Source organism: Scyliorhinus torazame, chromosome X (genome assembly GCF_047496885.1).
Source record: "Scyliorhinus torazame isolate Kashiwa2021f chromosome X, sScyTor2.1, whole genome shotgun sequence".
NCBI classification, from domain to species: Eukaryota; Metazoa; Chordata; class Chondrichthyes; order Carcharhiniformes; family Scyliorhinidae; genus Scyliorhinus; species Scyliorhinus torazame.
The window spans coordinates 10,524,688-10,538,742 of record NC_092738.1 but is presented as its reverse complement, the minus strand read 5'-3'; the positions used below and the strand labels follow the sequence as shown (position 1 = coordinate 10,538,742).

At 61.3% G+C, this 14,055-nt stretch overlaps 1 protein-coding gene across 1 annotated transcript in view; it reads left to right on the top strand.

Moving 5' to 3' along the window:
* tamalin (trafficking regulator and scaffold protein tamalin) overlaps window positions 1-14,055 on the top strand; it is a 54,567-nt gene that overhangs the window by 22,658 nt on the left and 17,854 nt on the right. Inside the window, exons 2-4 of the mRNA XM_072493705.1 lie at window positions 3,550-3,599; window positions 9,593-9,647; window positions 10,565-10,667. Of these exons, the coding sequence (XP_072349806.1) occupies window positions 3,550-3,599; window positions 9,593-9,647; window positions 10,565-10,667 (208 nt within the window). The remainder of the gene's footprint in view (window positions 1-3,549; window positions 3,600-9,592; window positions 9,648-10,564; window positions 10,668-14,055) is intronic.

The window sequence follows — 14,055 nt, the reverse complement described above, 5'->3', positions numbered from 1 at the left end:
GGGTGCAATCACGTGTCAGCCAGGCCCTGTCGTCTGCATTGCGTTAACAATTCTCCACGGCGACTGCATGCGAAAGGGCTGGAATTGGCCAAGCAACCATGGGCTCGAGGAAGGAAAATGCCTCCGCCAGGATTCCCATTCGGGGTTGCTTACCTGGCGTAGGATAGTATGTGCCTGATATCTCAGGCAAATGGAGCGGCCACCAGCAGTTTGACTGACACAGCAGAGACAACCCAGTGGAATGAACCCCACGTTTATTGTGCCTGCGGTGGGGGGGGCAAAGAGCTAGCTTTGGAATGTCCCTATGCATGAAATCAGCTCCTACTCTTTGTCTCGGTTGCCGTGTGGTTGCTTTGGTGAGGGCACCATTGGGTAGCTCGTGAAAAGTATTTCCCCAGCGATTGGTACCTGCGCCTGGTGCCAGCGGGGCAAACAAGTGTTCACTAATCACTGACTGGTCTAGCATTTACCCGTTTTTCTATCTGACACATAAAGCAGAGATGTTTTGCAAGGTTCAGGCACCCCGAGGTGAAGAACAATGGCTGGAATTCTCCGCCGTCGGGAGTCTCTGTTCCCGCCGGCAGTGAACCCCCTGCCCAGGAGTTTCCCAGCAGCGTTGGGTGGCCACAATGGGAAATCCCATTGACAAGGAGCGGGAACAGAGAGTCCCACCGCCAGCGAGAAACACGCAGCACTGACTGGCGAGCGACCCCTTTCCTCTTAACGTGGAATGGTGTCGACACCCATTGCTGAGCACAAACCACCTTGGCTCAGTGCCATCGTGCTGACTGAGGCGGGGGGGGGGGGGGGGGGGCGGTGGGGGGGGGGGGGGGGGGCGGTGGGGGGGGGGGGGGGGGGGGGGCGGTGGGGGGGGGGGGGGGGGGGCGGTGGGGGGGGGGGAATGGCATTGGCTAAATCCTGATCAATAAACATTATGCGTGGATCTTGAACTTTCTTTGCTTTTTGGATCTTGGGAGGGGAAAGAAAATAATGTTTGTTCAGGGCAGATGTGCCAGGTGTCAAACATGGAGTGGTTGAGGTGAATAACAGATTTAAGAAGCTAACTAAACTGGGAGAAAGGAACTGAAGGATATGCTGAGCGAGCTAGGGATGGGAGGAGATTTGTGGTCAGCATGAATGCACGAGTACAGACCAGTTGGATCTAAGTAGGCCAATTCTGACCACATCCCCAACCCCACCGCCTTGTTGATCCCATGCGGAGGCCAATGAACGTTGGACAAGTGAGCCTCTTGAGAGCTCGTAAAACGCATTGAAGGCAGATATTTGCCCCCAGTATCCTGTCATGGCTGAATTAAACCACCTGGCCCCTGAGGTGAGCAGACAGCATTCACCATCTTGGTCAAAAATAACTGCGCTCCTTAAAGCAAATCCAATCTCGCGTTTGACGATGTCACTTCATCCAGCGGGACCCATGCCAGAGCAGAGACGTGGCCAGGAAGCACGTTGAGCTGATGAGGAGCTAAAGAATTTCCTGTGAAAAGATAAGGGCTGATTTGCTGTGGAGATTTAATTTGGGAGCATTGAAGGCCCAGTCATTGTCTTTGATGTATTAACCCCATGTAGGGTTGCCAACCCTCAAGGAATTAAAGATTAAGCTCTTTGCACTGCTTCCAGCATCTCTAGAGAAAAATCAAAGGGGTCTCCAAAACATTGTGCTTTGCATCAATATTGGAGACAAAGCGTCAAGGATCACTCAATTGGTAACAAGGGGAAGGATTGATCCTGTGGGCCAAATGGAGGTCATGACCTTCCGTGAATTGGCCAATTAGTGGTCAGAGGGCAGGTTCAGTGTCCAATTAAGGACAGCAGGCTATCGGAGCTGCAGGGCCTTCCAGCTCCGAGGAAACAGCAGCCTGCCTTTTCAGGTAAGAGAGAGAACATTGTCCCTCAAGATGGAGTTGTCCTCTCTGTAACTTAATCAAAATATAAACAGCCTGAGCAGCTGGACTGCCCTTGTAAGGAGGAGTGAGCCCCGATACAGAACGGCCTGTGGCTGCCACTGAAAGCTGGTGGGCAGGGAAGGCCTCAAAGCCTGCCTGGAGCACCAGCTCCCCTTCTGCTACTTGGAGGCTGCCTCCAGGCAGCTACACCTATCTCCCAATAACCAGCTAGAGGCTGGCTAGAAAATTCTTCACGGGCCTTTAATGAAGTCAGTTTGCTACCTGTCACATGCGGGCGGGGTAGTGCTGTTACCAACCTCTGGGGAGAAATGGCTCAGGTGGAGGGGTGGAACTGGGGATTTAATGCAAATTCATACACCTGTCTGCCTCCATATCCACACCCATCAAGGCCGATAATCTCATCCCACTGAGCCCGTTAGCTCTCCAATTGATATAGGGAGGTGGGGATGGACATGTTGGGCTGCCAGTAGCAGGAACATGGGCTTCATGTGATGATATCTTCAGGGATATGTCCAACTGCAGCTGGCAAAACCTATGGTGTGATCAAGGGGATCATTACAGCTTCCCCAGTTACCCAGTAGCAGTCAAGCCACACAAGAGTTAAGAAGGCCTTTGCTTTAATCTCCTACCTCATCCAACTCTACCAGCATTTTGCATTCTCTGGTCAATAAATGACCAATGCAGGTGAATAAGTGAGCATGTGGGTGTAATCAACAAAAAAAAATGAGGGGCCAGCATCAATAGTTGAATAAAAATGGGAAATACAGAAATTAGTATTTGAGCAAGCGAGAGAGTCCACCACGAAACGGGATTAAACACCACGCAGGGCAAATCTTAGGGGAGTAAATTGAACTGGAAATTCACTAACTCCTGTTTCGTCCCACCACTGTAATAGTTCTGATCAGGGACGGGACAGTGGTTAGCACTGCTGCCTCACAGCGCCAGGGACCCCGGTTTGATTCCGGCCTTGGGTGACTGTGTGGAGTTTGCACGTTCTCCCCCGTGTCTGTGTAGGTTTCCTCCGGGTGCTCCGGTTTCCTCTCAGTCCAAAGATGTACAGGTTAGGTGGATTGGCCATGATTAATTGCCCCTTGGTGTCCAAAGATGTGCAGGTTAGGTGGGGTTACGGGGTAGGGTGGGGGAGTGGGCCTCGGCAGGATGCTCTTTCAGAGGGTCAGTGCAGAACCAATGAACCTAATGTCCTCCTTCTGCAGTGTTGTGATTCTATGATCATATGATCTCCAGTGGACTTGATGAGACCGTAGGATGGTATTGGCTAAATGTGTTCACCCAAACTCCCACGCTACACGACTTCAGAAAAGTCATTGGTCTATTTTAATTAAGGGGGTTAAGGGTCGGGTTAAGGCCAGGGGTGGAGAATATGGGTAGACGCGAACAGTTGGATAACGAGGACAGGAGCTACCGATCGGTGTATTAGGTGCACTTGAATATTTTATATTCTCGGGGGCTGCTGTTGATCAGAAGCCTACCCTGCTTGATGCAGAATTGCCAATTCATTCACTACGCAGGTGGTCAAAGGCAGTTCTTATTGTACTCCATTGCTAACCGCTTGGGAATCCTGATCCCACTTTGATTTTGAAATCTAATTGCCTGATCTTTCTCATAGAGGTCGCTCATGAAATGGAAGACATTGACGGACTCTCCAGACCATGAAAGGTAGGAATCACGTGTCGATGTGTGTACACGAGCTGGAAGCTTGTGTTTGCTTCTGCTCACTATCCAGCGGATCCTGGTGGAAGACGCATGTGGGCGGGATGTCTGGGAGAAGAGAGAATGAGGCTTGATTGCAATGGACATTGAAAAGCCTGTAGCTATTCCCGACTGGGACTCATAAGACATAGGGGGAGCAGAATTAGGCCACTCGGCCCATCGAGTCTGCTCCGCCATTCAATCATGGCTGATATTTTCTCATCCCCATTCTCCTATAAGACAGGATACATGGCTGCTTGGGCCTGGCTGGAAATGGTACTTTACACCAGCTACGGGACAATACCTACACATACATGCCTTTGGGGTAGGAGGGGTGGGGACAATTGGAGAGGGGAAAATATAGCATAATAAATTGGTGGCACGGTAGTTGCGAGTATGGGGCGGGGGAGTGGGTCTAGGTAGGGTGCTCTTTCAGAGGGCAGGTGCAGACTCGATGGGCCGAATGACCTCCTTCCGCACTGTCGGGATTCTATGTAATGTATATAAAATGCACAATCAATATTGGATGGGATTCTCCGGTCCCTCAGTCATGTGTTTCCCGGGTGAGCTATCCGCTGCCTGCGGAGTTCTATCTTCCCGCTGATTGTCCGGGACTTCCCATTGTAACCACCTGATGGTGCCACAACATCGGCCCGCGAGGGTGCGCTGCCGCGGGGGGGTGCGATGCCGGCGGGGGGGGGTGCGATGCCGGCGGGGGGGGGTGCGATGCCGGGGGGGGGTGCGCTGCCGCGGGGGGGGTGCGATGCCGGCGAGGGTGCGATGTCGGCGAGGGTGCGCTGCCGGGGGGGGTGCGATGCCGGGGGGGGTGCGATGCCGGGGGGGGGTGCGATGCCGGGGGGGGTGCGATGCCGGCGGGGGGGGGTGCGATGCCGGGGGGGGGTGCGATGCCGGGGGGGGGTGCGATGCCGGGGGGGGTGCGATGTCGGCGAGGGTGCGCTGCCGGGGGGGGTGCGATGCCGGCGGGGGGGGGTGCGATGCCGGGGGGGGTGCGATGCTGGCGGGGGGGGGTGCGATGCCGGGGGGGGGTGCGATGCCGGGGGGGGGGGTGCGATGCCGGGGGGGGTGCGATGCCGGCGGGGGGGGGTGCGATGCCGGGGGGGGGTGCGATGCCGGGGGGGGGTGCGATGCCGGCGGGGGTGCGATGCCGGCGGGGGGGAGTGCGATGCCGGGGGGGGGTGCGATGCCGGGGGGGGGGTGCGATGCCGGGGGGGGGGTGCGATGCCGGGGGGGGGGTGCGATGCCGGGGGGGGTGCGATGCTGGGGGGGGTGCGATGCCGGGGGGGGGTGCGCTGCCGGGGGGGGGGGGGTGTGATGCCGTGGGGGGTGCGATGCAGGGGGGGGTGTGATGCCGTGGGGGGTGCGATGCCGGGGGGGGGGTGCGATGCCGGGGGGGGGTGCAATGCCGGGGGGGGGGTGCGATGCCGGGGGGGGGGTGCGATGACGGCGGGGGTGCGATGCCGTGGGGGGTGCGATGCCGGGGGGGGGTGCGATGCCGGGGGGGGGTGCGATGCTGGGGGGGGTGCGATGACGGCGGGGGTGCGATGCCGGGGGGGGGTGCGATGCCGGGGGGGGTGCGATGCCGGCGAGGGTGCGATGTCGGCGAGGGTGCGCTGCCGGGGGGGGTGCGATGCCGGGGGGGGGTGCGATGCCGGGGGGGGTGCGATGCCGGCGGGGGGGGGTGCGATGCCGGGGGGGGGTGCGATGCCGGGGGGGGGTGCGATGCCGGGGGGGGTGCGATGTCGGCGAGGGTGCGCTGCCGGGGGGGGTGCGATGCCGGCGGGGGGGGGTGCGATGCCGGGGGGGGTGCGATGCCGGCGGGGGGGGGTGCGATGCCGGGGGGGGGTGCGATGCCGGGGGGGGGGTGCGATGCCGGGGGGGGTGCGATGCCGGCGGGGGGGGGTGCGATGCCGGGGGGGGTGCGATGCCGGGGGGGGGTGCGATGCCGGCGGGGGTGCGATGCCGGCGGGGGGGAGTGCGATGCCGGGGGGGGGTGCGATGCCGGGGGGGGGTGCGATGCCGGGGGGGGGGTGCGATGCTGGGGGGGGTGCGATGCCGGGGGGGGGTGCGCTGCCGGGGGGGGGGGTGTGATGCCGTGGGGGGTGCGATGCAGGGGGGGGTGTGATGCCGTGGGGGGTGCGATGCCGGGGGGGGGTGCGATGCCGGGGGGGGGTGCGATGCCGGGGGGGGGGGGGTGCGATGCTGGGGGGGGTGCGATGACGGCGGGGGTGCGATGCCGTGGGGGGTGCGATGCCGGGGGGGGGTGCGATGCCGGGGGGGGGGTGCGATGCCGGGGGGGGTGCGATGCCGGGGGGGGGTGCGATGCCGGGGGGGGTGCGATGACGGCGGGGGTGCGATGCCGTGGGGGGTGCGATGCCGGGGGGGGGGGGGTGCGATGCCGGGGGGGGGTGCGATGCCGGGGGGGGGGGTGCGATGCTGGGGGGGGTGCGATGACGGCGGGGGTGCGATGCCGTGGGGGGTGCGATGCCGGGGGGGGGTGCGATGCCGGGGGGGGGTGCGATGCCGTGGGGGGTGCGATGCCGGGGGGGGGTGCGATGCCGGGGGGGGGGTGCGATGCCGGGGGGGGTGCGATGCTGGGGGGGTGCGATGCCGGGGGGGGGTGCGATGTCGGCGGGGGGTGCGATGTCGGCGGGGGGGCGATGCCGGGGGGGGTGCGATGTCGGCGGGGGGGGGTGCGATGCCGTGGGGGGTGCGATGCCGTGGGGGGGTGCGATGCCGGGGGGGGGTGCGATGCCGGGGGGGGTGCGATGTCGGCGGGGGTGCGATGCCTGCGGGGGTGCGATGTCTGCGGGGGTGCGATGTCGGCGGGGGTGCGATGCCGGGGGGGGTGCGATGCTGGGGTGGGGGTGCAATGTCGGCGGGGGTGCGATGCCGGGGGGGGGTGCAATGCCGGGGGGGGGGCGATGCCGGCGGGGGGGGGCGATGCCGGGGGGGGTGCGATGCCGGCGGGGGGGGGGGGCGATGCCGGGGGGGGGTGCGATGCCAGGGGGGGTGCGATGCTGGGGTGGGGGTGCGATGTCGGCAGGGGGGGGGTGCGATGTCGGCGGGGGGTGCGATGCCGGGGGGGGTGCGATGCCGGCGGGGGGGTGCGATGCCAGGGGGGGTGCGATGCCGGCGGGGGGGGTGCGATGCCGGGGTGGGGGGGCGATGTCGGCGGGGGTGCGATGTCGGCGGGGGTGCGATGCCTGCGGGGGTGCGATGTCGGCGGGGGTGCGATGCCTGCGGGGGTGCGATGCCTGCGGGGGTGCGATGTCGGCGGGGGTGCGATGCCGGGGGGGGTGCGATGCTGGGGTGGGGGTGCAATGTCGGCGGGGGTGCGATGCCGGGGGGGGTGCAATGCCGGGGGGGGGGCGATGCCGGCGGGGGGGGGCGATGCCGGGGGGGGTGCGATGCCGGCGGGGGGGGGGCGATGCCGGGGGGGTGCGATGCCAGGGGGGGTGCGATGCTGGGGTGGGGGTGCGATGTCGGCAGGGGGGGTGCGATGTCGGCGGGTGTGCGATGCCGGCGGGGGGGGGCGATGCCGGCAGGGGGGGGGGCGATGCCGGCGGGGGTGCGATGCTGGGGTGGGGGTGCAATGCTGGGGTGGGGGTGCAATGTCGGCGGGGGTGCGATGCCGGGGGGGGGGGGGTGCGATGCCGGGGGGGGGGTGCGATGCCGGGGGGGGGTGCGATGCCGGGGGGGGTGCGATGCCGGCGGGGGGGTGCGATGCCGGGGGGGGTGCGATGCCGGCGGGGGGGGTGCGATGCCGGGGTGGGGGGGGTGCGATGTCGGTGGGGGTGCGATGCCGGGGGGGGGGGGGGTGATGTCGGCGGGGGTGCGATGCCGGGGGGGGGGGGTGATGTCGGCGGGGGTGCGATGCCGGGGGGGTGCGATGCCGGGGAGGGTGCGCTGCCGGGGGGGTGCGATGCCGGGGTGGGGGTGCGATGTCGGCGGGGGGGGGGTGCGATGTCGGCGGGGGGGGTGCGATGTCGGCGGGGGGGGTGCGATGTCGGCGGGGGGGGTGCGATGTCGGCGGGGGGGGGGTGCGATGCCGGGGGGGGGGTGCGATGCCGGGGGGGGGTGCGATGCCGGCGGGGGGGTGCGATGCCGGGGGGGGTGCGATGCCGGCGGGGGGGGTGCGATGCCGGGGTGGAGGGGGGTGCGATGTCGGTGGGGGTGCGATGCCGGGGGGGGGGAGGTGATGTCAGCGGGGGTGCGATGCCGGGGGGGGGGTGATGTCGGCGGGGGTGCGATGCCGGGGGGGTGCGATGCCGGGGGGGGTGCGCTGCCGGGGGGGTGCGATGCCGGGGTGGGGGTGCGATGTCGGCGGGGGGGGGGTGCGATGTCGGCGGGGGGGGTGCGATGTCGGCGGGGGGGGTGCGATGTCGGCGGGGGGGGTGCGATGTCGGCGGGGGGGGTGCGATGTCGGCGGGGGGGGGGTGCGATGTCGGCGGGGGTGCGATGCCGGGGGGGGTGCGATGCCAGGGGGTGTGATGTCGGGGGGGGGTGCGATGCCGGGGGGGGGGTGCGATGCCGGGGGGGGGTGCGATGCCGGGGGGGGGTGCGATGTCGGCGGGGGTGCGATGCCAGGGGGGGTGCGATGCTGGGGGGGGGTGCGATGCTGAAGGGGGGGTGCGATGCTGAAGGGGGTGCGATGCCGGCGGGGGTGCGATGGCGGGGGGGGGTGCGATGCCGGGAGGGGGGGGTGCGAAGCCGGGGGGGGGTGCGATGCTGGGGGGGTGCGATGCCGGGGGGGGGTGCGATGTCGGCGGGGGTGCGATGCCGGGGGGGGGGCGCGATGCCGGGGGGGGGTGCGATGCCGCGGCGGGGGTGCGATGCTGGGGGGGGGGGTGCGATGTCGGCGGGGGTGCGATGCTGGGGGGGGGGGGGTGCGATGTCGGTGGGGGTGCGATGCCGGGGTGGGGGTTGCGATGTCGGCGGGGGTGCGATGCCGGCGGGGGTGCGATGCCGGGGGGGGGGGTGATGTCGGCGGGGGTGCGATGCCGGGGGGGTGCGATGCCGGGGGGGTGCGATGCCGGGGTGGGGGTGCGATGTCGGCGGGGGGGGGTGCGATGCCGGCGGGGGGGGGGGGGTGCGATGCTGGGGGGGGGTGCGGTGCTGGGGGGGAGCGATGCTGGGGGGGGGTGCGATGCTGGGGGGGGGTGCGATGTCGGCGGGGGTGCGATGCCAGGGGGGGTGCGATGTCGGTGGGGGTGCGATGCCGGGGTGGGGGTTGCGATGTCGGCGGGGGTGCGATGCCGGCGGGGGTGCGATGCCGGGGGGGGGGGTGATGTCGGCGGGGGTGCGATGCCGGGGGGGTGCGATGCCGGGGGGGTGCGATGCCGGGGTGGGGGTGCGATGTCGGCGGGGGGGGGTGCGATGCCGGCGGGGGGGGGGGGGTGCGATGCTGGGGGGGGGTGCGATGCTGGGGGGGAGCGATGCTGGGGGGGGGTGCGATGCTGGGGGGGGGTGCGATGTCGGCGGGGGTGCGATGCCAGGGGGGGTGCGATGTCGGTGGGGGTGCGATGCGGGCGGGGGGGGGTGCGATGCCGGCGGTGGGGGGGGGGGGTGCGATGCTGGGGGGGGGTGCGATGCTGGGGGGGGGGTGCGATGCTGGGGGGGAGCGATGCTGGGGGGGGGGGGTGCGATGCTGGGGGGGGGGGTGCGATGTCGGCGGGGGTGCGATGCCGGCGGGGGGGGTGCGATGCCGGCGGGGGGGGGGGGTGCGATGCTGGGGGGGGTTGCGATGCTGGGGGGGAGTGATGCTGGGGGGGGGGGTGCGATGCTGGGGGGGGGGTGCGATGTCGGCGGGGGTGCGATGCCAGGGGGGTGCGATGTCGGTGGGGGTGCGATGCGGGCGGGAAAATTGAATCCCAACAATCGGAGAATTCCCACCTTTATCTCTTGTTAATGGCATATCTTTTCTGCTGGTTTGTTTTAAGGAGGATTATTACTTTAGAAAAACATGATGGCGAAGCCTTCGGATTTGAAATTCAGGTAGGATTTATTTTACTTTGACTTTTATCATCCGCAAGTATCTTACGGGGTGGGAACAATTAACTTGGCCGTGAATCTTGCAGAATACGAGCTGCCTGTTAAGAAGGCGGGGGACCTTGAAACAGTGTCTAGTTGTAGGGTATATGAAGCCAGCCAGTTAAGACACCGGTAAGGCAGATCAAGTTGGGATCTACCGTGTGGTGTATTGAATAGAGATTGTAAATAAACTAAGTTTCTTTGAACCACTTGGTGTTGACCCCTTCATGGCCTTCTAAAAGTTACTTTGGAGCTCCCGAAGTGTTTGCGAGGAGTCGGTGAGTTGGGAGTAGGTGAATTAGCAGTCTGCAGTTCCTGAAGCCAAGGTTGCAATTTGCTGCCTCGATGTCGGGACAATGGCCGTTGCTGTTGTGTGAGACAGTTCCACACTACCCTCTGCGCTCCCCCTGCTCTCTCCCCTCCCCTTGTGGGCCATTATACCCCTGTCCATCTGCTCCTAGAACGGAACAACGTAATGCAAAGCCCTCTTGCATCAATGTTTGTTTTTCATGTTCATCTACTGAAACCCCCTCCTACTTTTTATTCATAAGACCAGGAGGAATAGGAACAGGACGAGGCCATTCAGCCCATCAAGCCTACTCCACCATTTGGTAAGATTCTGGCTGATTTAACACTCACTAAATCCACTTTCCCGCCTTCTCTCCGTAACCTTTAATTCCCCGACTGATTAGAAACCGATCGATCTCGGCCTTGAAGATGTTCAAGGACTCGGCTTCCACAGCTTCCTGAGGTAAAGAATTCCGAAGATTCTCCAGTCTTTGAGAGAAGAAATTCTTCCTCAAAACCGTCTGAAATGAGCTCCCCACTTATTTTACGACGATTCAGTCCTTTTATTTTTGTTTCTCTGCGTGTGTTTGCAGACGTATGGCCTCCATCATCGAGATGAGAACGCAATGGAAATGTGCACCTTTGTGTGTCGGGTCCGGGAAAACACTCCTGCTGAGCTGGGAGGATTGAGACAAGGTAACAAAAGGCCACTTGTGAATCTATCTCACTGTATCTGCATAGCTAGCCTGTCTAACCTCCCTTTGTATCATAAATATCTTTCACTACCTTCTCTCCTCTGTGGCGAATGTGGTGTCTTCAGAGGGATTCTTGGGTTAACTATGCTGTAGTAGTTGACTCCCAAACGCTGCTGTGTTTCGTTTTCTGGAATAAGGCAGTCAAAAGACTTAACCTCCAAGACTGGGAGCCAGTACATGTGAACTGGAATCCTCCTGACTACATCAGGGAAATTGTAGGGATAAGGTGATTAAAGATATATCAATTGTAGCCTCCACTGTATTTGTTGTCTCTTCAGGCCTGAGCTGGAGTACCGTGTCCAGTGCTGGGCCTTGCACTTTAGGAGGGATGTCACGGCCTTGGAGAGGGTGGGGAGGAGATTTGCCAGACTGGGCCCAGGGTTGAGGGAATTTGATTCCTGTGATTGGACTAGAGAAGTAGTTTTCCTTCCAGGCGGTGAAGGATAATGGGAGATTTGGTAGAGAGGCGTTCAAAATTATGAAGGGTTTGGACCCAATAGATGAGGCGAAACTATTTCCAGTAGCAGCAGTCCGTAACCAGAAAACACACTTTTATAACCTGCCTGCTTACCACTGGCTGGGGACCAATGACAATCCCACAATTAAGGTGACAGTACGGGTCAATGGTCACCCACTTGAGATGGAGTTGGACACTGGCGCAGCGGTCTCCGTGATCGCCCAGAGGACATTCGACCGTATCAAGCAGGGTATACAGACCCTTACATTAACCGACACACAGGCCAGGTTGGCCACCTACACGGGGGAACCATTGGACATTGCAGGAACTATGATGACCCCTGTTGTTTATGGATGCCAGGAGGGGCGTTTCCCACTTATCGTGGTGCGCAGCCATGGGCCCAGCCTGTTGGGTCGGGACTGGTTGCGCCATTTGCGCTTGCAATGGCAGCACATCCTCCAAACAGTTTCTGGAGGGTTGACTGAGGTGCTAGGACGATACCCAGATGTATTCCAGCCTGGTTTGGGGAAAATAAAAAGGGCCGGAGCCCAGATCCAAATCGACCCAGGACCCACGCCGCGCTGTTTCCGGGCGTGCCCGGTGCCTTACGCCTTGCTCGAGAAGGTAGAAGAGGAGCTCACTCGTTTGGAGTCCTTGGGTATTATCAGGCCCATCCGTTTCGCTGACTGGGCAGCACCAATTGTACCTGTAATGAAGCCAGATGCCACAGTTCGCTTGTGCGGCGACTATAAACTTACAGTGAATATGGCTTCCCGACTCGACCGATATCCAATGCCTCGCATAGAGGATCTCTACGCGAAGCTTGCAGGTGAACTCTCGTTCATAATATTAGATATGAGTCATGCCTACCTGCAGTTAGAACATAGAACATAGAACGATACAGCGCAGTACAGGCCCTTCGGCCCACGATGTTGCACCGAAACAAAAGCCATCTAACCTACACTGTGCCATTATCATCCATATGTTTATCCAATAAACTTTTAAATGCGCTCAATGTTGGCGAGTTCACTACTGTAGCAGGTAGGGCATTCCACGGCCTCACTACTCTTTGCGTAAAGAACCTACCTCTGACCTCTGTCCTATATCTATTACCCCTCAGTTTAAAGCTATGTCCCCTCGTGCCAGCCATTTCCATCCGCGGGAGAAGGCTCTCACTGTCCACCCTATCTAACCCCCTGATCATTTTGTATGCCTCTATTAAGTCTCCTCTTAACCTTCTTCTCTCCAACGAAAACAACCTCAAGTCCATCAGCCTTTCTTCATAAGATTTTCCCTCCATACCAGGCAACATCCTGGTAAATCTCCTCTGCACCCGCTCCAAAGCCTCCACGTGCTTCCTATAATGCGGTGACCAGAACTGTACGCAATACTCCAAATGCGGCCGTACCAGAGTTCTGTACAGCTGCAACATGACCTCCTGACTCCGGAACTCAATCCCTCTACCAATAAAGGCCAACACTCCATAGGCCTTCTTCACAACCCTATCAACCTGGGTGGCAACTTTCAGGGATCTATGTACATGGACACCTAGATCCCTCTGCTCATCCACACTTCCAAGAACTTTACCATTATCCAAATATTCCGCATTCCTGTTATTCCTTCCAAAGTGAATCACCTCACACTTCTCTACATTAAACTCCATTTGCCACCTCTCAGCCCAGCTCTGCAGCTTATCTATATCCCTCTGTAACCTGCTACATCCTTCCACACTATCGACAACACCACCGACTTTAGTATCGTCTGCAAATTTACTCACCCACCCTTCTGCGCCTTCCTCTAGGTCATTGATAAAAATGACAAACAGCAAAGGCCCCAGAACAGATCCTTGTGGTACTCCACTTGTAACTGAACTCTATTCTGAACATTTCCCATCAACCACCACCCTCTGTCTTCTTTCAGCTAGCCAATTTCTGATCCACATCTCTAAATCACCCTCAATCCCCAGCCTCCGTATTTTCAGCAATAGCCTACCGTGGGGAACCTTATCAAACGCTGGACCCTGCCTCCCGGCCATATGTAACTATGAATACACACCGGGGCCTGTATGAATATACACGGTTGCCCTTTGGGGTATCCTCTGCCTGCGCTATCTTTCAATGCGTCATGGAGGGCATCTTGAGAGGTTTACCGCGTGTCGCTGTCTACTGAGATGACGTTTTGATTACAGGGACATCGGAGCAGGAACATTTGGAAAATCTGGAGGCTGTCCTTAGACGCTTTTCAGAGGCTGAAGTCTGTTTACGTCGCACAAAGTGCGTCTTTCAGGAGAAGGAAGTAGTCTACCTGGGTTATCGGGTGGACCGCGAAGGTTTGCACCCCGTTGCAGAGAAGGTGCGTGCGATTCAACAGGCCCCCGCCCCGACTGACACTTCGCATCTTCGTCCTTTTCTCGGTCTCGTAAACTATTACGGGAAGTTCCTCCCCAATCTGGCAACTACGCTGGCCCCGTTGCATCTTCTGCTAAAGAAGGATCACACCTGGGTTGGGGTCAGCCGCAAGAAACCGCTTTCCGGCGGGTAAAACAACAATTGTCGTCGTCTGGGTTACTAACCCACTATGATCCTGGAAAGCCTTTGCTCATCATGTGTGATGCATCCCCGTATAGTATTGGGGCCGTCCTGTCCCACAAGATGGAGAACGGGGCCGAACGGCCGATAGCTTTTGCCTCCTGCACATTGACTGCAGCGGAGAAAAAGTACGCGCAGATCGAGAAGGAGGGCCTGGCAGTGGTTTTCGCGGTGAAACGTTTCCACCAGTACGTGTATGGCCGCCACTTCACTATCGTGACTGATCATAAGCCTCTGCTGGGACTTTTCAGAGAGGATAAGCCAATACCGCCCATTGCTTCCAC